Source organism: Petromyzon marinus, unplaced genomic scaffold (assembly GCF_048934315.1).
Source record: "Petromyzon marinus isolate PM22_M1 ecotype Great Lakes invasive population unplaced genomic scaffold, UKy_Petmar_22M1.pri1.0 PM_G_Scaffold_32, whole genome shotgun sequence".
Lineage (NCBI taxonomy): Eukaryota > Metazoa > Chordata > Hyperoartia > Petromyzontiformes > Petromyzontidae > Petromyzon > Petromyzon marinus.
The window spans coordinates 2,427,384-2,451,589 of NW_027422895.1; the positions used below are offsets into that span (position 1 = coordinate 2,427,384).

General features: G+C 46.8%; 1 protein-coding gene across 1 annotated transcript; it reads right to left on the reverse strand.

Annotated features, from left to right (window-relative positions):
* Nucleotides 1–2,834: 2,834 nt before the first annotated feature.
* On the reverse strand, nucleotides 2,835–23,806 carry LOC142915522 (dead end protein homolog 1-like). Its single transcript, XM_076061278.1, has 3 exons — nucleotides 23,116–23,806; nucleotides 14,617–15,938; nucleotides 2,835–2,850 (listed from the first exon to the last, which is right to left on the reverse strand). Exons 1-3 carry the CDS (start codon nucleotides 23,164–23,166, stop codon nucleotides 2,835–2,837), a joined length of 1,389 nt encoding a protein of 462 aa, XP_075917393.1. The 5' UTR covers nucleotides 23,167–23,806.
* Between the last annotated feature and the right edge of the window lie 400 nt (nucleotides 23,807–24,206).

Sequence of the window (24,206 nt, forward strand, 5' to 3'; positions counted from 1 at the left end):
AATTCGGTCAGAGACATGTCGCTTTGTCTCACCGATATAGCAATCAAAGCAGGTACAACTCAATTTGTAAACCCCAGGGTACTGTAAATCAGGAATGACATCCTTCACGTATGGGATCAGATCACGAATTTTGTGTACTGTATTGAACCGGACCTGAATCTTGTGTTTATTTAGAATTTTGGAAATCTTTTTAGTAATGCCTGCTATATATGGAAGTGTGATGGTTTTAACCAGAGTATTAAGTGGTTGTTTCTGTATGGAGGGAGAGACAGAGATATGTGGATGACACTTTCGTCATTTGGCCACATGGCCTCCCAGCTCTGAACCTTTTCCTACACCATATCAATTCCAGACATCACGCCATCAAATTCACCATGGAAGTGGAGAAAGATGGCAAGCTACCATTCTTAGATGTTCTGTTTGAGAGGAGACCTGATGGCTCATTGGGGCATTCTGTCTACAGGAAACCCACCCACACAGATTCCTACTTGAAACCTGATTCCCACCACCACCCAGCCCAAAATAATTATCTCATCAAAACTTTATACCATAGGGCTCATTACATTTCGGACCAACACCACCTGACCAGTGAATTAAAACATGTACACCTGGCCCTGAAAAGGAATGGTTACTGTGACCATACCATCCGCCAAGCTGTCTCTCCCTCCATACAGAAAAATTCTAAACAAACACAAGATCCAGGTCCGGTTCAATACAGTACACAAAATTCGTGATCTGATCCCATCCGTGAAGGATGTCATTCCTGATTTACAGTACCCCAGGGTCTACAAATTGAGTTGTACCTGCGGTGATTGCTATATCGGTGAGACAAAACGACATGTCTCTGACCGAATTCGTGAGCACAAATCAGATTTGAAACACGGCAAAACGAATTCTTCTGCCGTGGCTGATCACTGTTACAACGCTGTGGGGGATCACGATATAATTTTCTCCGATACCAAGGTTCTTTGCAAACCCACGGGCTTTTATCAGAGATTTGTTCATGAAGCAATTCAGATCTACAAACACAGACACAATTTCAACCGAGAGGATGGTTTCAAATTAAGCAACCATTGGAAAGATGTTCTAAACCGAACTAAACATTAAACTAATTTCAATGGTACAGTATATTTTTCAAGTAGTGGTACCCCAAACTTTCGCAGCTCTTATAAATTCCCTTTTCACACCATCAATAGGTAAACTCCCCCTCCCCCCCTTCCCCCCCGCGCCAAACGGCACGTACACCACCTCTTTCCTAAAATCCGCCAATCAAATGCTAATTTTTATGCAAATTTCTTCGTCAGAACACCTTGTTTGCTCGCACACAGTTTAAAGGTCCGCTGTCTGAGCGTGGTTGTGTTTCGCTAAATTCTCCTGTTTGATGAGTACTAGGTGCCTCGGTGAATGTATATGCTCTGACTTTAACATAGCTATTTCTGTGACCAGTTACAAGCTAATCACTCAGCTATTTCAATGCTAAATTCTATGCTAATTCCTTTGTCAAGGGGTACCTCTGCGGATGTGTATACTTTAACTTAGCTATTTCAATGAGCCATTTCAATGCTAAATTATATGCTAATTCCTTTGTCAAGGCGCTTTGTGTTTTTCGTCTCACACAGCTTAAAGGTCGTGATCTAAGCGTGGCTTCTCCCACTCCAGCGCTGTCCTCCAGACAGTCTCGTCCCTTCACCTGATGAAGGCCGCTTGTGTTGTGGCCGAAATATCGTGATTTTTTGTTATTTTATTTTCACCTACGTGACTTTACCCAATAGAACCAAAGAGTATGGATCCTAGCAGTCACGAAAGCTTTAAATCTAGAATTGATAACCTCTATGGGGAGAGCTTTCACCTATCTGTTAGAGCTTTTAACAGACAACGGGACAAGTCGCAACTCACTGAGACGCTGACCTTCCTCAAAAGATGCCGCGATCACAAGGTAATAACCATCGCTTTCACACTCACTTCTGCTGCTGTATCTCCTCCGAATTCTAAACAGTTTCTGCTTAAGGCCAGCCTATCTTCAATCTCAGAGAGGATAAGGCTACTCCGATTTGAACTCGATACTTTAGACAGGACTCTCCTACAAGCCCATTTAATGTTAACACAAAAAATGTCACCTTCTGATTGGGATCACGTAGACAACATGACTGCTTCTTCTGCTGAGTCACTGTCAGTCAAATGTAAAGCTAACCTGATTTCTAAATTCAACCACCTATCAAAGAAGAACCCAGTTCCACATATAACAAAACTAGATGTTAACAAAATCGTCATTAATCAGAGTAGCACCCCGATTTCGGACAATCTGAAAACAGTACTGGCTAGGGGACTACATTTTGCTGTCACCCCAAAACACAAACCAATAGATGATATCATCTCTCAGGTCGATGTAGCCCTCAAAGGCGTAGGACACATCCAAGCAGACGTTGCGAGAGCTGAAATAGCCACTATTCTTAAGAATGATAAGAAACCCATTAGTGACATCAGCAAAAATGCACGCTCTGAACTCGCGAATTAAAAAAAAACAGAAGTGATATAGTCATCCTCTCAGCCGATAAAGGCAACGCTACTGTTATTATGGATAAAGATTCATACAACAACAAAATCCAGAATCTAAAATAAAAAATGACCCTACTAATAGCCTAGCGATAAAAACCAACAAGATCATCACAAGTTCGACCTCCCTAATCGACCCAACTAAACGTCCCTCCCTAAAACCTTCTGCTGCAAGACCCCCTAGATTCTATGGTCTTCCCAAGATTCATAAAGAAGGCACCCCACTTCGACCCATCGTATCCACGATCAACTCCCCTACCTATAGACTAGCCCGTATTCTGTCAGATGCCTTGCTGCCTTTCACTGGCAAGACCGCCTCAGCAGTACTTAACTCAGCCCAATTGGTCTCTATGGTCAAAGACGTTGTACTGTCCCCTGACGATATCCTTGTCAGCATCGATGTGGTCTCTTTGTTCACCAAGGTCCCAGTACCTGATACCATTGAAATAATTGAAAATTTGGTCCAACATGGACTAGACCCCGACACACCTGCACTGGTTAGGCACTGCCTCAACAATACCTACTTTACTTGGAATGGCTCCTTCTACAAACAAAATGAGGGTACCCCCATGGGATCCCCCTTATCACCAGTGATAGCCAATATTTTCATGGAGAAATTTGAATCAGACGCCATCCAGACTTCCACCCTCAGACCTTCCCTGTGGAAGAGATATGTGGATGACACTTTCGTCATTTGGCCACATGGCCTCCCAGCTCTGAACCTTTTCCTACACCACATCAATTCCAGACATCCCGCCATCAAATTCACCATGGAAGTGGAGAAAGATGGCAAGCTACCATTCTTAGATGTTCTGTTTGAGAGGAGACCTGATGGCTCATTGGGGCATTCTGTCTACAGGAAACCCACCCACACAGATTCCTACGTGAAACCTGATTCCCACCACCACCCAGCCCAAAAGAATTCTCTCATCAAAACTTTATACCATAGGGCTCATTACATTTCGGACCAACACCACCTGACCAGTGAATTAAAACATGTACACCTGGCCCTCAAAAGGAATGGTTACTCTGACCATACCATCCGCCAAGCTGTCTCTCCCTCCATACAGAAACAACCACTTGATACTCCGGTCAAAACCATCACACTTCCATATATAGCAGGCGTTACTAAAAAGATTTCCAAAATTCTAAACAAACACAAGATCCAGGTCCGGTTCAATACAGTACACAAAATTCGTGATCTGATCCCATCCGTGAAGGATGTCATTCCTGAATTACAGTACCCCGGGGTTTACAAATTCAGTTGTACCTGTGGTGATTGCTATATCGGTGAGACAAAACGACATGTCTCTGACCGAATTCGCGAGCACAAATCAGATTTGAAACACTGCAAAACTAATTCTTCTGCCGTGGCTGATCACTGTTACAACGCTGTGGGGGATCACGATATAATTTTATCCGATACCAAGGTTCTTTGCAAACCCACGGGCTTTTATCAGAGATTTGTTCATGAAGCAATTCAGATCTACAAACACAGACACAATTTCAACCGAGAGGATGGTTTCAAATTAAGCAACCATTGGAAAGATATGCTAAACCGAACTAAACATTAAACTAATTTCAATGGTACAGTATATTTTTCAAGTAGTGGTACCCCAAACTTTCGCAGCTCTTAGAAATTCCCTTTTCACACCATCAATAGGTAAACTCCCCTTCCCCCCCTTCCCCCCCGCGCCAAACGGCACGTACACCACCTCTTTCCTAAAATCCGCCAATCAAATGCTAATTTTTATGCAAATTTCTTTGTCAGAACACCTTGTTTGCTCGCACACAGTTTAAAGGTCCGCTGTCTGAGCGTGGTTGTGTTTCGCTAAATTCTCCTGTTTGATGAGTACTAGGTGCCTCGGTGAATGTATATGCTCTGACTTTAACATAGCTATTTCTGTGACCAGTTACAAGCTAATCACTCAGCTATTTCAATGCTAAATTCTATGCTAATTCCTTTGTCAAGGGGTACCTCTGCGGATGTGTATACTTTAACTTAGCTATTTCAATGAGCCATTTCAATGCTAAATTATATGCTAATTCCTTTGTCAAGGCGCTTTGTTTTTCGTCTCACACAGCTTAAAGGTCGTGATCTAAGCGTGGCTTCTCCCACTCCAGCGCTGTCCTCCAGACAGTCTCGTCCCTTCACCTGATGAAGGCCGCTTGTGTTGTGGCCGAAATATCGTGATTTTTTGTTATTTTATTTTCACCTACGTGACTTTACCCAATAGAACCAAAGAGTATGGATCCTAGCAGTCACGAAAGCTTTAAATCTAGAATTGATAACCTCTATGGGGAGAGCTTTCACCTATCTGTTAGAGCTTTTAACAGACAACGGGACAAGTCGCAACTCACTGAGACGCTGACCTTCCTCAAAAGATGCCGCGATCACAAGGTAATAACCATCGCTTTCACACTCACTTCTGCTGCTGTATCTTCTCCGAATTCTAAACAGTTTCTGCTTAAGGCCAGCGTATCTTCAATCTCAGAGAGGATAAGGCTACTCCGATTTCAACTCGATACTTTAGACAGGACTCTCCTACAAGCCCATTTAATGTTAACACAAAAAATGTCACCTTCTGATTGGGATCACGTAGACAACATGACTGCTTCTTCTGCTGAGTCACTGTCAGTCAAATGTAAAGCTAACCTGATTTCTAAATTCAACCACCTATCAAAGAAGAACCCAGTTCCACATATAACAAAACTAGATGTTAACAAAATCGTCATTAATCAGAGTAGCACCCCGATTTTGGACAATCTGAAAACAGTACTGGCTAGGGGACTAAATTTTGCTGTCACCCCAAAACACATACCAATAGATGATATCATCTCTCAGGTCGATGTAGCCCTCAAAGGCGTAGGACACATCCAAGCAGACGTTGCGAGAGCTGAAATAGCCACTATTCTTAAGAATGATAAGAAACCCATTAGTAACATCAGCAAAAATGAACGCTCTGAACTCGCGAATTTAAAAAACAGAAGTGATATAGTCATCCTCTCAGCCGATAAAGGCAACGCTACTGTTATTATGGATAAAGATTCATACAACAACAAAATCCAGAATCTACTCAACGATGGAAGTTACTCAAAAATAAAAAATGACCCTACTAATAGCCTAGCGATAAAAACCAACAAGATCATCACAATTTTGACCTCCCTAATCGACCCAACTAAACGTCCCTCCCTAAAACCTTCTGCTGCAAGACCCCCTAGATTCTATGGTCTTCCCAAGATTCATAAAGAAGGCACCCCACTTTGACCCATCGTATCCACGATCAACTCCCCTACCTACAGACTAGCCCGTTTTCTGTCAGATGCCTTGCTGCCTTTCACTGGCAAGACCGCCTCAGCAGTACTTAACTCAGCCCAATTGGTCTCTATGGTCAAAGACGTTGTACTGTCCCCTGACGATATCCTTGTCAGCTTCGATGTGGTCTCTTTGTTCACCAAGGTCCCAGTACCTGATACCATTTAAATAATTGAAAATTTGGTCCAACATGGACTAGACCCCGACACACCTGCACTGGTTAGGCACTGCCTCAACAATACCTACTTTACTTGGAATGGCTCCTTCTACAAACAAAATGAGGGTACCCCCATGGGATCCCCCTTATCACCAGTGAGAGCCAATATTTTCACGGAGAAATTTGAATCAGACGCCATCCAGACTTCCACCCTCAGACCTTCCCTGTGGAAGAGATATGTGGATGATACTTTCGTCATTTGGCCACATGGCCTCCCAGCTCTGAACCTTTTCCTACACCACATCAATTCCAGACATCCCGCCATAAAAATTCACCATGGAAGTGGAGAAAGATGGCTAGCTACCATTCTTAGATGTTCTGTTTGAGAGGAGACCTGATGGCTCATTGGGGCATTCTGTCTACAGGAAACCCACCCACACAGATTCCTACTTGAAACCTGATTTCCACCACCACCCAGCCCAAAATAATTCTCTCATCAAAACTTTATACCATAGGGCTCATTACATTTCGGACCAACACCACCTGACCAGTGAATTAAAACATGTACACCTGGCCCTCAAAAGGAATGGTTACTGTGACCATACCATCCGCCAAGCTGTCTCTCCCTCCATACAGAAACAACCACTTGATACTCCGGTCAAAACCATCACACTTCCATATATAGCAGGCGTTACTAAAAAGATTTCCAAAATTCTAAACAAACACAAGCTCCAGGTCCGGTTCAATACAGTACACAAAATTCGTGATCTGATCCCATCCGTGAAGGATGTCATTCCTGAATTACAGTACCCCGGGGTTTACAAATTCAATTGTACCTGTGGTGATTGCTATATCGGTGAGACAAAGCGACATGTCTCTGACCGAATTCGCGAGCACAAATCAGATTTGAAACACGGCAAAACGAATTCTTCTGCCATGGCTGATCACTGTTACAACGCTGTGGGGGATCACGATATAATTTTCCCCGATACCAAGGTTCTTTGCAAACCCACGGGCTTTTATCAGAGATTTGTTCATGAAGCAATTCAGATCTACAAACACAGACACAATTTCAACCGAGAGGATGGTTTCAAATTAAGCAACCATTGGAAAGATGTGCTAAACCGAACTAAACATTAAACTAATTTCAATGGTACAGTATATTTTTCAAGTAGTGGTACCCCAAACTTTCGCAGCTCTTATAAATTCCCTTTTCACACCATCAATAGGTAAACTCCCCTTCCCCCCCTTCCCCCCCGCGCCAAACGGCACGTACACCACCTCTTTCCTAAAATCCGCCAATCAAATGCTAATTTTTATGCAAATTTCTTTGTCAGAACACCTTGTTTGCTCGCACACAGTTTAAAGGTCTGCTGTCTGAGCGTGGTTGTGTTTCGCTAAATTCTCCTGTTTGATGAGTACTAGGTGCCTCGGTGAACATAGCTATTTCTGTGACCAGTTACAAGCTAATCACTCAGCTATTTCAATGCTAAATTCTATGGTAATTCCTTTGTCAAGCGGTACCTCTGCGGATGTGTATACTTTAACTTAGCTATTTCAATGAGCCATTTCAATGCTAATTCCTTTGTCAAGGTGCTTTGTGTTTTTCTTCTCACACAGCTTAAAGGTCGTGATCTAAGCGTGGCTTCTCCCACTCCAGCGCTGTCCTCCAGACAGTCTCGTCCCTTCACCTGATGAAGGCCGCTTGTGTTGTGGCCGAAACGTCGTGATTTTTTGTTATTTTATTTTCACCTACGTGACTTTACCCAATAGAACCAAAGAGTATGGATCCTAGCAGTCACGAAAGCTTTACATCTAAAATTGATTTGTTTCGGCTTTTTTCTTTCTTGCAAGCATCATTTTTTTCCAGGGTTTTTCAGTGAAATAGAAGGGAATGCGAAGTTAACCAAATACAAGTATCCAAGTCCCGGGCGAAGCTGGGTAGTGAAGCTCATTACTAATAAACCCCAATGATCCTATCAAAATTAGGGATTTCTATCGGATCGTTGGGGGGGCACGTGCCTCTCCACCCCCACTGGCTCCACCACTGTCACACACTGGCATGGTTCACAGGTGGTGGTGTGTCCAGACCCACGCCTGGCCACCTTCACCTGCTCAGTATTAATGCTTCCTCATTCCACCAAGTAGTTAATTGAGGATCAATCAACACAGCCGAGGCTGCGTTTCTCTCTCTCTCTCCCCGTGGTCGTGTGGATTTCCTTCCCGATCCCCCGGTCTCCCCTCTACATGTAGAGAATGAACACCTCCACGTGTCTAGAGTGAACACCGCCACGCGTCTAGAGTGAACACCGCCACGTGTCTAGAGTGAACACCGCCAAGGCGTCTAGAGTGAACACCACCACGCTGTTGTCAAGCCCCACCCTACACCATTGGAAACCTCATTTGCCAGTAACAAAATGCTAATTGTTTTTTTACCCTTTTATCTGGCAACAAAACTGACACCTTTTTTACAAGGAGTCATGTTTACATTGACCACAATACCTGCGGTCAGAACGCAAACAAAAAACAACAACTCTGATAATGTATGTGGCACTGTCCTTGAAATTGATTGGTCCACACCCGAGACAACTTTCTTTAGAGCCTCGTCTCACGTTGGTGTTGGACCAGAAGACGCCAAAAAGAAAGTTGTCTCGGGTGTGGACCAATCAATTTCAAGGACAGTGCCACATACATTATCAGAGTTGTTGTTGTGTGTTTGCGTTCCGACCGCAGGTATTGTGGTCAATGTAAACATGACTCCTTGTAAAGAAGGTGTCAGTTTTGTTGTCAGATAAAAGGGTAAAAAAACAATTATCAAGTCCCACCTTGTTGTTGTTATTGTTGTTGTGGGCAGGTCGCTTCTGATAACAAGAGCGGTATAGCAGCTCAAGCGGGCTTGGCCTGGTGAAAAAAATAAAAACTGCGTGAATATTTACAATAAAAAAGTTACAAAGTGGCGAGCCGGGTGAAGACAAATTAAACTTAAGCGAGATAATTAAAGTGAATGCAATCAGGCGAGGGCAGGAGGCAAGGCCCCGCGTGGCTAGGCCCCGCGTTGTAAAGTTCCAACCTGGACATCGATTCCCATGCTCGCTGCTACTCAACTGACATCCCTACAAGGGAGAGAACGAGGCTCTACCTTGGTAAACAACAACCACCACAACCACCACCACCACAACAACCACAATCGCAATGAGAAGTTCTCACCTCGGATTTCAGTGCAGTGTTACCTCGTGACGTCACGCGGCAGCAGGTGACATGACGTCGATTCCGGGGAACGATACACGCTCCTCCCACAATGAGCAGCTCCGTAACTAAATAGAGAATAAATCATGTTAATGTGCCTCGTCCCATGTGTCGTGGGCAATGAACTCGTCGGCTTTAACGAATAAATTATGTTAATCAGTTGCTATCACTGGGCGTAGCTTTGCCCAAATAAGGATTGGCACTGGAACGCAATCGGCAGTGACACAAGCGGAGGTGACGTCACGCTCAAGAGCGCGGTGTAATACCTTGGTGACATGACGTCACTAGCGAGGTACACCTCCCCCTGGCGTTTCATGCCGATGAGGTAATGCTGAGAGGTGACGTCACAGAGCGGGATTGGAGTTTAAGTTGATTAAGATTCATTTTCATTGCTCCCTCCCTTGGGTGCGTGGGCTCAGCTACAACAACAACGTGGACATTATTTTGTATACACTGTGTGTGTGCACTGTGTGTGTGTACACTGTGTGTGTGTACACAGTGTGTGTACACTGTGTGTGTACACTGTGTGTGTGTGTGTACACTGTGTGTACACTGTATGTGTGTGTACACTGTGTGTGTACACTGTGTGTGCACAGTGTGTACACTGTGTGTGTGTACACTGTGTGTGTACACAATGTGTGTACATAATGTGTGTGTACACAATGTGTGTGTGCACTGTGTGTGTGTGTACACAATGTGTGTGTGTGTACACTGTGTGTGTACACTCTGTGTGTGTACACTGTGTGTGTTTACACTGTGTTTACTCTGTGTGTGTTTACACTGTGTGTACACTGTGTGTGTGTACACTGTGTCTGTGTACACTGTGTGTGTTTACACTGTGTGTGTGTACGGGAGCGGTAGTGTACCGGTTAGCGCTACGCTGCGCTATGCACCTGGCGACCCGGGTTCGATTCCCGCTCACGGCCAACACCAGTGACGATTATCTGAACCGGTCCCAGGCCTCCCCTAGGTCAACTCAGCCTCAAATGAGTACCTGGTGCGGTGTGTAAACATTGCCACTAGGGAGACAAAGGCGGTCGGGCGTGGTGCTGGCCACCCACCCCCTCGTGTACCGTTCCGGCCTTCATAGGTGCTCGCTAACAGCACTTGCCACTACAGTCTGTTAAGGCTATATGGGGGATCTTTGTTTTTTTTGTTTTGTGTGTGTACACTGTGTGTGTGTACACTGTGTGTATGTGTGTACACTGTGTGTGTGTACACTGTGTGTGTACACTCTGTGTGTGTACAATCTGTGTGTGTGTACACTGTGTGTGTTTACACTGTGTGTGTGTACAATGTGTGTGCGTGTACACTGTGTGTGTTTACACTGTGTCTGTGTGTACACAGAGACACAACCTCTACCGTCAGCAGTGGATGGGTGTAGCGAGGTGCAATGCCCCCCCCCCATCTCTGTGATTAAAACACAAACACCACTAGCCTATAATAATAAAGTGACCAAAAAGGACAAAGAGTACGTTTGACCTGTCAACTGATATAAATTCCACATTTATATGGCATGGCCCAGTCTCTCCATTGGATGACTCCTGTTAACCTCACACAGAGTAGTACTCAATTTATTGAGCTCTGATGCCCAAACTGTATCTTGAAATTGCAACCTTTAAAACTGCGAGACAAACGTTTTAACCACATCACTTTCCAGCCAGATATCTCTGCCCAAGTTGGAGCACTCTACCAATGAATCCAGTCATCTGAAATTAACGTTATTGTAACATGCATTCGGAATTCCTTTGGTCGCCCAAATGAGCCTCCGCACCTTGGCATGGATAGCGAGTCCTGCACTCACGTCAGAAGCAATAACGTCCAGCTATTTTATTTCAGCATGGCAGATTTTAAGCCATGTTGACTTGGAATAAACCTCCCCAGGTACTTGGTCCGATTGAAACTGTAAAAATAAAATTGTACCCTTAGGGGTTAGCCTGAATTGAACCCATGAGATCGGATCCAAGCGTAATGCATCAAAGCAGCACTCCCATCTCACTGGGTTTGTACAAAATATCTGTGCTATACACCATACTACTTTACAGTAATATACTACTATACTTTAGCTGGAATGTAGCATGTTTATGGTAGAGTGGATTATTTGTAAATTTTGATTGAAAATCCAAAGTGTCTTCAGTTATAAGACTCCATCATTCTTCAAGCTGCATACCAATGTTGAACAAACATTTGCATTGCTAAAGGACATTTGCAGATGATACATTATTAATGTTTGAGACAGAGGGACATGCCAATGCACGTGAATGTTTTTCAATAAAACATATCAAAACTATACAGTTGCAATGATATTAAAATTAAATCCAAGCGACATTACCATTTTCCCTGCTCCTTGAGTTTGTGCTCAATACTTTAACGTGTACAGGGCCATGGCGGTGTGGGGGCCGACGTCCACCCCACCGCCCTCGCTGGGCAGGTGGGGCGCGACGTCCGCCCCTTCCGCCGCCTCCTCCACCGCGTCGGTCGGCTCCCGCCGGGCCCCCGCCGACCGAGCGATCGGGGCCCCCCGCGCCAGCGCCCTCTCCGAGGGACAGACTCGTGCTGCTGGCTCACGGCCGCACGGAGTAAACCCACGCACCCCCGCGCGCACCGCGGCTATCGCTAACGCAGCGGACAGCGGCACGCTAGCGCCTACACCGGCGAGCGATTACCTCCACGAGCATCCGCGGGCACCGCAGCCGTCGTTAACACGGGGCCCGAACGGTCTCGCACCTGCGGGCGATTATCTCAACGCGCGTCCGTGCACGCCGCGCGCCCACTACGGCTGACGCAGCACGCGGCGGCCCACTCGCGTCCACGCCGACGGGCGATGATCTCAACGCGCGAGCTCCGGCCGCGGCTCCGCCCTCGCTCTCGCCGCGCATCCGCCCACGCAGCCGCTCCGCACGGGAATCACACACGCACCACACCGATGCTCTCTGCTAACTTTTATTCGTGGCGCAAACCCCGCACCGCCCGGAGGGAATATTCTACGAGCGGAGCCTAGGCCTACCGCTACCCAAGTCCGCAAATGCTCGCAGGCCCCATCACGTACCTCGCGGCCGTGCTCACGGCGTCTCGCGGACGCCGTGAGAGTCGGAGGGACGAAGACGAAAGGGAACTTTGCCTATCACCGCCTCGTAGCGGCGCTCACCGGCGTCGCACGGATGCCGCGAGCGGCTCGAGAAGGCGGGGAGCGTCGCGCGCGACTCGTCGCCGCCGACCCGGCGAACCTTCGCGCGCCCAAACAATTTGAAGCCAACTCAGGGGCGCCGCAATGTGACTCGCTCCGCGAGGGTCGGCCATTCTCCTGGCACCGGGAAACCGCGGGACTTTCATCCCAGAGACCCTTCGGATGAAAACCCGTCGTGACGGGCAATCCCCCGCCAGGACGCTACGTGTGCGCGCTGCAGGTGCGTGCTCGGTGTGGGGGGCCACGGGGGAGTCGAGGCGATGACAGAGTTGCTCCGAGACCGTGGCACCACAACGGATCAGGAATTGCGTTGAAATCCGGCTCACGCAAAAACACAAAAGGGGCGACCCAACGGGGCCCCGAAATCAAATCGATTCGCCGAGTCGACAAATGTGCACATCGCCCCGGGGATGGCAACTGACAGTCGAGTATGGAAAATCGTGATGTGAACAGATTTTGTTTATGTGCGACACAACTTCACACCACATGGTCCCACGGGGAAAGACGGTGGCATAAGTAAATACAAAAACGAACGAGTAAACCATTGATGATTGATCAAATCTATGAAGGCGATGATCCGGGAAAATTATATTATGATGCTGTGGTAAAAGGTAATAAGTTACTCTAAAGTGCATGGCCATGGAAACGTTGGTAATGATTAGGAAAAAGTCTGAAATATGTTGACGTGTAAATCAGCAAATCAAATTAAATCCACAGAGGAGGGAAAGAAGGATCCCAAGCATGCGACACTCAGAACCAAAAGTGGCAGAGACTCGGCCGAGAGAGTGGAGAGAGAGAGGAAGAGACTTTTCAGGACTTTATTTCCACTAAAAAAGTAACAAAAAAACATTACAGCAAAAAAACACCAAAATTGAAAATCAATCAAACATCAAACTCTTAACAGCGGTATGTGCATGAAATACAAATGGCACCGAGATAGAGGCTGTGGAAACGAGGCGGTGCACGGACATCTCCATGTGCAGCAAAGTTGTTCAAGGATTTTTCAATTTTATAAAGAATCAAATGTTTTGACATCAGAATGCGATGTGAACAATATATATTTTTCTCCCCTACATTTTCAAAACGAAATGGCATTGACATGTCAAACACCTGAATTAGTTTTTTCAAGGATTCTGTTGTCGTAGCTACGTATGCAGGCTGCAAGTTTTTTATGTGGGCACGTGCAAATATTGTCTGGGTACATGAAAATATTCCTTTGAAAATGTGTCCTAGACTATATATATTTGTAAGTTAATAAAAGTAGAATTGAAACATTAGCACAATGTAGATTTGTATATTGTAGGGTAGAAATATATTTATCATAGCGATGATCTAACATTGGTTTAATACAATTTATATTTTTACTTAGAATACTTTAGCCATGCAATAGACTAAATATAATGCTTGTGTTTTAAAAGAAAAAAATATATTTACTAGGATTAAAGTTGCGCGAAAGATTTTATAAAATCTGAGGCTTGGAGAATTGCATGCTGGGAATTAAATTGAGACAGAAAGGGGTTAATGCATGGCTTGCAGAGCAGTCACACGTTACAGAGATCATTGACAAAACAGAATGCGATGTGAACAATATGTATTTTTCTCTGCTACATTTTCAAAACGAAATGGCGTCGACATGTCAAACACCTGAATTAGTTTTTTCTTCAAGGATTCTGTTGTCAGTTTTCATTAAAGTGTAATGACAGGGTGACACCTGCTGACATCACAGGGTGACATCTGCTGACATCACAGGGTGACACCTGCTGACATGACAGGGTGACACCTGCTGACATCACAGGGTGACACCTGCTGACATCACAGGGTGACACCTGCTGACATCACAGGGTGACACCTGCTGACATGACAGGGTGACACCTGCTGACATCACAGGGTGACACCTGCTGACATCACAGGGTGACACCTGCTGACATGACAGGGTGACACCTGCTGACATGACAGGGTGACACCTGCTGGCCTGGCAAGGGCTTAACAGGTACGGCCACAGAGGTAACAACCAATCAGGGAAGGAGGCGCATCTGGGGCAAAGGCAACAGGTGGGGCTAGCCGAGTTACTCCGGTAACCTGCTCGAAAGGTTCCACGAGAGGGCGTGGCCGGAGGCGGGGCCTAGCCACGCCTCTGGCCACGCCCTCTCGTGTAACCTGCTCCAAGGTTCCACGAGAGAGCGTGGCCGGAGGCGGGGCCTAGCCACGCCTCTGGCCACGCCCTCTCGTGTAACCTGCTCCAAGGTTCCACGAGAGGGCGTGGCCGGAGGCGGGGGATTCGCATTGCTGAGGATGTTGTAGGCGAGCTGACACACCACTTCCCGTGCTCCCTCCTCGCTGGAGCTCAGAAATTCGGGGAAGATGCCGGCGCCTCCTCCCACCCCAGGAATCGACATCTTATAGAGGAGGCCCACGGGTATCCCGGGCTCCGAGTAAGCGTGCAGCTCGAAGATTGGGTAGCTGACGCCGGCGGTCTGGCACAGCATCCGCAGCCGCACCTCCCACGACAGCATGGCCGCCTCCGGCAGCGCCTTGAGAGCAATGGGCATGGGCCGCAGGTGGAGAGGTACCCACCACAGCTGCATGCGTGCCCCCCAGCCCCCAAATTGGCTTTGTGTGGCTTTGCCGGTGCCCGTGCACTCCGGCTGCAGCAGGTCTGGCACGGCCGCCTCCATCTCCACCGCCGCGGCCGCAGCCACCCGCTCCGAGATGGCCCAGTCCACCTTGATGGTCCGGCCCCATAGCTGCAAGGTGATTCGAAGGAGTTTCTTCCTGGCCATGGCGGCCGCGCGATGGCTCCCGTACTCGATGAACGCGTAGCCTTGGTTGAGAGTTTTGTCCCAGCGACAGACGCTCATCTTGACGTCCACCACGCCCTCCGTGGCACCGCTCATCGCCATCATCACCTCCGCTCGCTTCTTGTCCTCTGGCAGCCCCCCAATGAAGAGGCGGCGATTGTCCATGCTAAAGTGGACTCCAATGCGGTGTCCGGGACGGATCTCTAATTTGTTGAGTTTCTTGACGGCATCCGTGGCTTCGGCGAGCGTCGCGTAGGTAGCGAACGCATAGCCGCGGTTCTCTCCGCTAATCTCCATCATGAGGCGGAGCTGGTAGAGCTTCCCCACCGTCTCCAGCACGGGCACCAGCTCATCCTCGTAGAGGTTGCGCGGGATCCTCCCCAGAAACACCTCGTAGCCACGGGCGGGAGGGGGCCCCTGCCAGTCGGGCGGTGGTCCGATCTTCCTCTGTCCGTTCTCCTGGACGATGTTGTACCCCGTGCGCAACATGCGGTCCAGCAGGACCTTCATACAGGCCATGCCGAGCGCCGATGGTTTGGCTACTACGGTGGTGCCGGGGCGGCGCCTTGGGGCCCGGTGGAGCCCTTGACACTCCGCGCAGTCGCCTCGTGCCGACAAAGCCACGGGGGGAATCAGCTCCTGAAGAGCCAAATCCCCGGCAGGAACTCGCTCGGCCCAAACCTACAGGCCAGCAGTGGAGAGAGGAAGAGAGAGAGAGTGGAGACGGATGGAGAAAGAGAGCCGCGTTTGTTCGGTCCATGGGCCTAAATGTGACGTTAGCGTAGCCTGTGCAGTATGCATATAGCGCTTTTGTCAATCCACTGCTGGATGAAGCCCTCCCCCACATTGCGCAGAGGAAACAAGAAACACAAACTCACACGGTTCCCGGCATGCATTTGTTTGTCCTCGGAAATGTTCACCGAGCAATGATTTTGCGTTTCGAGCGGCGCTCACGAGGCGGCGTTTGACTTCGCGCGGTGAACTTCGCCCGTGATGACGTCACTGGGCACGACAGGAGAGGTCGGCGCTGACTTTTAGCGCCGGTTTTTTTCTCCCCATCCAATAGTCCATGAGACGCTTCAAAATGAGACCGTTTTGCCGGTATCAAAGTATGACAAAATAAGAATAGATTTGATCCTTTTTTGGCAATAAAACGGGTGTTTAAATGTTCAAACACCAAACAGAAACCTTCTTCAATGAATCTTAAGATCTGTTTTATTGCCAGAAAGGATACAACCTATTCTTATTTTTTCATAGCCCATGAGATGTCTCCTTTGTCGGTACCACGTGAGGTGGCCTACATTGAGCAGTTTCAATTTCTCTATGTGGCCAGTGATAAACAAATGCAATGAGTGAGACTATCAAGTAATTTACTTTCATTTTCCATCCAAATAAATGGGTACGACTGAAGTTTTGCTACCTTAGGTGGTACCGAGTTCTGCTCTGGACCATGAGTGGGCCGTTTAATCAATTTTGGCCAGTTTTCAACATTGTTAGGTCCCTAATAGCAACGTGAGCTGTTGTACTACAATTGTGTTCATATTGGATCATCTTTACAACAGAGCAGACATGCAGACAGAGCTAATGCTTAATGCTTTCAAACCCTCATTGTTGAAATGTGAGTTTACTTGCAAATGGAATCACAGTCCCAAATCATGACCGCAGAATGGTTGGAGCGAGTTGTTGGGGAGGGTGGTGGGTCGGGTGTTGAATTGCCATCATCAAAGCAGCACACGCCCCACCTTATGAACCACACAGAGTAATCACGTGAGGCAGACGTTGTATAGAAATGAGTATTGTTGTTGTAGCGTTCACCAAAACGATCCAGGATATCTTCTTTGGTTCTTTCGGTAAAGTCACGTAGAATGAGAATAAAATAATAAATTGATAAAATAAAATAACACAAAAAATCCTCACGACGTTTCGGCCACAACACAAGCGGCCTTCATCAGGTGAAGGGACGAGACTGTCTGGAGGACAGCGCTGGAGCGAACAAAGCCAAGCTCAGATCGCAACCTTTAAGCTGTGTGAGAAGAAACAAAGCGCCTTGACAAAGGAATTAGCTTGGAATTTAGCATTGAAACGGCTGAGTGATTAGCTTGTGACTGGTCACAGAAATGGCTATGTTAAAGTCAGCATACACATTCACAGAGGCACCTATTACAAATCAAACAGGAGAATTTAGCATTGAAATAACTAGGAGAATTTAGCATTGAAATAGCTGAGTGATCAGCTTGTTACTGGTCACAGAAATGGCTATCTTGAAGTCAAAGCCTACACATCTGAGCTATTCACAGTAACTGGGTATACACTACACTATATAATGAATACTATATAGTGAACCAATAAAAAACTAAAATATAAATTACCTCAATGTTATCAATAAACTCTATATATTCTCCAATCAGCTAAGCTACCAACAATAAGTCGTTATATATCACAATGCTATATGGCGAAAAAATGGGTGGATTCTTACCCTCAACTTTAGCACGTACACCAGGCTCTCAGCCTCTCAGGGCTAATGGTTACTCCGACTACACAATCCGCAAAGCCATCACTCCAGTCATGAAGGATCCTCTTGTGGATCCACTCAAAACCATCACCTTATCCTACATTGCAGGGGTCACTAAAAAGATCTCCAAAATCCTGAATAAACACAAGATCCAGGTCCGATGCAACACAGTACATAAAATACGTGATCTGATTCCATCTGTAAAAGATGCTGTTCCAGACATACAGTACCCGGGCGTTTACAAACTAAAGTGCCTCTGTGGTAGTAGCTACATTGGAGAAACCAAACGACATATCTCGGACCGCATCCGCGAACATAAAGCAGACTTGAAACACGGTAGAACGAACTCCTCTGCCGTGGCAGATCACTGTTATAATTCAGTGGGCTCACATGACATTGACTTCTCCAAGACGGAGGTTCTTTGCAAACCAACCGGCTACCATGAGAGATTTGTTCATGAGGCCATTCACATATACAAGCACAGAGACAATTTCAACCGAGAAGATAGATTCTGGCTTAGTAACCATAGGAAAGATGTTTGAAACCATTTCCGTTCTTAATTTTGGTACCGCCAAAGGTGGTCTAATGATGTAGATGACTTCCCCACGCTCAGATTTTAATCTGGCTGAAAGAAAAAAATCATCCAATCCAAATCGATGTTATATCTGCCGAGTTTCCAAATCCAGAGGAAGACCCAAAATCTGTTTGCAGTAGTGACCGCAAATATGATTCATGGACCATGCGGAAACCTTAATGTCAATGCAGCAGCATGAATGAAGGACATAGAGAGCAGCAAGAAATATCCGAGACAATTTATTAAAGACACACAAACTGGAGATGATGGATATCTTCGCTATAGAAGGTGAGCTCCAGCAGACGGTGGATACACAGCAAGACTGAGGATTAGAGGCAACACGGAAATCGAAATGGACAACAGGTGGGTTGTTCCGTATTCTCCGCTTCTTTCTAAAATGTTTCAGGCGTAGATGTGTTGACCACGCTCCACCTCCTCCAGTCAGTGTGTGTATCATGGTGTGTCAGTGTGTGTGTCAGTGTGTGTCCGGCAAAACAACCCCCTACCTCCTCGCGGTGCCGGACGGGCAACTCTGTCGTGGACAGTGCTGTGGGGGGAGATCCAATTTTGATTGGCTCCTCCCCTCATGGCATATGTGTCCACCACAGGGGCTAAACGGGGGCTCTGAACGGGTGCGAGGGGCTGGTAACCCCTCCACCTTCAATTAATTACCACGAAACCACGAATTAAACTGAAATATGTAACTAATAAGCTTGTGCCGGAGGCCCCGGGGGGCCAGGCGTCTATGACGTCTCCTGGCCAAACCCCAATTGGCGGAGCCAAGAGATTGAATACCTACCCTCGGGGCTACTCCAGAAACAACGAAAAGCCACTACGGGTGGCCACGTGGAATGTTCGAATGCTCACTGCAGAGGAGAGGCTGCCACTCCTCTGTCGGGAGCTAGACCGGTACCGCCTGGATCTATGTGGCATTCAGGAGGTCCGGTGGACCGGCTCTGGCTCCTGCCACCATGAGGGGTGGACAGTCCTCTACTCGGGGCAGCAGACTGCCAAACAACAGGGTGTGGGTCTTCTTTTGAACAAAAGAATGAAGGGGGCGTGGGAGCGTGGCGGTGAGGTGTGGGAAGCTGTAAGCCCCAGGCTACTTTGGGCTCGCCTTCCCATCAACCGGAGGCGAGGAATGGTGGTCGTGGTTACTTATGCCCCCACCGAAGATGAACATCCGTGGAGGGATGCAGGCAAAGCCGATGAGTCAGATGCCTTCTATGACCTCCTGTCACAGGTGCTGGCTAAAGTGGCCCCTCGGGATAGAGTCATCATGTTGGGTGACTTCAATGCCCGAGTTGGTCATGATACTGGCACCTGGTCTGGAGTGATTGGAGGGCATGGGCCAGATCAGCTCAATAACAACGGTAGGAGGCTGCTAGATTTTTGTGCAGCCCATGGGCTTGTAATTACCAACACGCTGTTCCGGCATCGGCGCATCCACACAACATCATGGATGCATGCCGGGTCCAAGCAAGAACATCTGCTGGACTACATAGTGACGGACCAGCGAATGCGAGCCCATGTCCTTGACACCAGGACCTACCGTGGAGCTGATCTGCCCTCTGACCATCGACTAGTCATCTGTAAGATGCGCCTGCCATTCTTCCACTCCGGTGGTGGGTGTACACCCAGGACCCCATTCCAACATAAAGTGGCCTGGTCTCAGTTATCTGATGAAAGTTGCAAGCGAGAATTTCATCATCGCTTGCGGCTGGGATTGGCATCGTCCCCGACTCCTCCTGATGTCGAGGGTAAATGGGCGAGGTTTAGGACTGTGACTCATGCAGCTGCAATGGCTGCTTTGGGAACGCGGTCCAGACCTCCCCAGAGACCCTGGCTGACAGAGGAGGTGTTCAGGATGGTTGAGAAAAAGCGACAGGCCCACTGTCATCGGCTACAGAATCCCACGTCAGAGAATGAGGAGGCTTACCGCAGCCTTCGCTCGGAGGTTCGGAGAGCCGTGAGGCACTGCAAGGATGGGTGGTGGTCGCGGGTTGCTGAGGAGATGGAGTCTGCCTCAGTGGCCCGTGATCACAAATCTCTATTTAACTCCATCAAAAAAGTAACCTGCAGCGCCACACCCATTACCATCATTAGGGGAAAAAACGGTGATCCAATCTCCGACCCCCAGGAACAGGTTCGCAGATTTGCTGAGCATTTCTGTGAGGTCCTGGGGGAGGGAAAATCCCTCAGCCAGGAAAACATCGTGGCACAAAGTGAGGATGACCCTGCTGAGGCTGCGGTGCCTCAAATATTGGAAGAAGTCACCCCTGTGAGTGGCTGGCTGAGGTGCCATCCGTTGAGGACAGCAAGTTGGCACAGTAGGGGGCACAGGTGGTGCATCAGCCAGTCGTCTCAGTCAGTCGACCTGTCGCATCTGGGTCTGCCCCGTGACCTCCTGCCAGCGGGCGTTCGACAATTCACGTGGCCTCAAGGTGCACATCGCCTGGCACAAGCGTCGTGGTGATGTTACCGCCACTTAGTGGCGAACTGCGGTTGTTGTTGTTGATAGTGGAGCTGCTGGTAGTATATTTGGAGTGTGCGTGTCTCTGCCTCGTGGTTGCATGGATTTATTTCTGGTTCCTCCGGTTTCCCCCCTCCAGATTTAGAATTAACGTCACGCATTTAAAATATTTAACTGCGATACATTTCCACACGATGAAGTCACTTTGTGTTGAGCTTTCATTCGTGATGGCCAGGTCGCTTGTGAAAAAAAGCTACATAGCTCAGTGGGCCTTACCTTGTACAATAAAATAGAAAAACTAGTTTATAGTTTAAGAGAGATTAGTTGGATCTGTCACGTGGGTTATTTTAAAAAAAGGTTATTCGTTTCATCAGGTCATGTGCACAGATTACAAAAACATTTGGAGGGAAAAAAAAACATGCTGGCCGTTATGTGACTTCACCGAAAAAGCCAAAGAGTACGTTATGGTCAAGTTTTATCAAAACATTTTTTTTAGGATATTTGCTCTTAATGTGCTTACTTTCCCCCAGCACATTAACTGCATTGTCTTGGTGAATGCGAGGCATCGCGTGGTCATAACCCACCGGGGTATTTTCCCCTTAAGCGTCAAGAGATTGACATTCTCAATGGAAATCATTTCAGGTATTCACTGAAAGTGTCAGAGCTGAATGTTCAGGATAAAACTGAACATTCGTGCTAAAGATTGGTGCCATATTGTACGATTATAATTGTGCAAAATGCAACCAAAACACAATTAGCACGGTTAGCTACGTACCGCTACAGTCTACATTATAGACTGCCAGTACACTCACTCAGCTTAATAACCATTGCTACAGTCAACATTATAGACTGTCAGTACACTCACCATACTTAATAACCATTACTACAGTCTACATTATAGACTGTTAGTACACTCACCATACTTAATAACCATTACTACAGCCTACATTATAGACTGCCAGTACACTCACCATACTTAATAACCATTACTACAGTCTACATTATAGACTGTCAGTACACTCATTCAGCTTAATAACATTACTACAGTCTACATTATAGACTGTCAGTACACTCACCATACTTAATAACCAGGCTACAGTCTACATTATAGACTGTCAGTACACTCACCCAGCTGAATAAGCAGGCTACAGTCTACATTATAGACTGTCAGTAAACTCACCATACTTAATAACCTTTACTACAGTCTACATTATGGACTGCCAGTACACTCACCATACTTAATAACCATTACTACAGTCTACACTATAGACTGTCAGTACACTCACCATACTTAATAACCATTACTACAGTCTACACTATAGACTGTCAGTAGACTCACCATACTTAATAACCAGGCTACAGTCTACATTATAGACTGTCAGTACACTCACCCAGCTGAATAACCAGGCTACAGTCTACATTATAGACTGTCAGTACACTCACCATACTTAATAACCATTACTACAGTCTACATTATAGACTGTCAGTACACTCACTCAGGTTAATAACCATTACTACAGTCTACATTATAGACTGTCAGTACACTAACCATACTTAATAACCAGGCTACAGTCTACATTATAGACTGTCAGTACACTCACCATACTTAATAACCATTACTACAGTCTACATTATAGACTGTCAGTACACTCACTCAGGTTAATAACCATTACTACAGTCTACATTATAGACTGTCAGTACACTCACTCAGCTTAATAACCATTACTACAGTCTACATTATAGACTGTCAGTACACTCACCATACTTAATAACCATTACTACAGTCTACATTATAGATTGTCAGTACACTCACCATACTTAATAACCATTACTACAGTCTACATTATAGACTGTCAGTACACTCACCATACTTAATATCCATTACTACAGTCTACATTATAGACTGTCAGTACACTCACCATACTTAATAACCAGGCTACAGTCTACATTATAGACTGTCAGTACACTCACCATACTTAATAACCATTACTACAGTCTACATTATAGACTGTCAGTACACTCACCATACTTAATAACCATTACTACAGTCTACATTATAGACTGTCAGTACACTCACTCAGGTTAATAACCATTACTACAGTCTACATTATAGACTGTCAGTACACTCACCATACTTAATAACCAGGCTACATTATTATTCACAAATTAAATCGTTTGTATTTTGTCAATGGCCATAGCCTCAGCACTGCCCCATAGACCCAGCACTGTCCATAAATTCAACAGTGCATATTTAAACTATCTGCGAATCACGGGCTGGACATTTGAGGCCACTTTTTACCTCACGTTTTCCCTCACGAGAGGCGATCTCGCACCCCTGGGGGGTCGTCATCGTCGTTAATTTCTGCTCCGAAATAAAAAAAATTCAAATCCGCACCTCACGACTCTCAAAATGGCGCCTGTGTCTCTGCGTGTGTGTCTGTGTCTCTGCGTGTGTGTCACTGTGTCTGTGTGACTGCCAAGTTGTCCTTATTTTCGTTGCCTTCTGATACGCCCAGCAGAGACACTCACTGCACACACTCACCGTGCCGCGCACAGACAAAGATCCCCCGTATACCCTTAACAGACCGTAGGGGCAAGTGCTGTTAGCGAGCTCCTATAAGGCCAGCACGGTACACGAGGGGGTGGGTGGCCAGCACCACGCCCGGCCGCCTTTGTCTCCCTAGTGGCAATGTTTACTACACACCGCACCAAGTACTCATTTGAGGCGGAGTCGACCTAGGGGAGGCCCGGGACCGGTTCAGATAATCGTCAGCGATGTTGGATGTGAGTGGGAATCGAACTTGGGTCGCCAGGATCGTGGTGCAGCGTAGATCTAACCGCTACCCTTCAGCTCTCCACACACGTCGTCGGTCACACACAGAACCGCAGAGGAGGGCAAGAAGGATCCCAAGCGTGTGACACTCAGAACCACAAGTGGCAGAGACTCGGCCGAGAGAGTGGAGAGAGAGAGTGGAGAGAGAGAGTGGAGAGAGTGAGAGTGGAGAGAGAGAGTGGAGAGAGAGTGGAGAGAGAGAGTGGAGAGAGAGAGTGGAGAGAGTGGAGAGAGAGAGTGGACAGAGTGGAGAGAGAGAGAGTGGAGAGAGAGTAGAGAGTGGAGAGAGAGAGAGTGGAGAGAGAGAGTGGAGAGAGAGAGAGTGGAGAGAGACTTTTCAGGACTTTATTTCCACTGAAACATTAACAGCAGAAACATTACCGGAAAAAAAACACACCTAAACTGAAAATCAATAAAACATCAAACTCTTAACAGCTGTATGTGTACTCTTTGGTTCTATTCGGTAAAGTCACCACGTAAGTAAAAAGATAAAACAACAAAAATCACGATGTTTCGGCCACAACACAAGTAGCCTTCTTCAGGTGAAGGAACAGAAC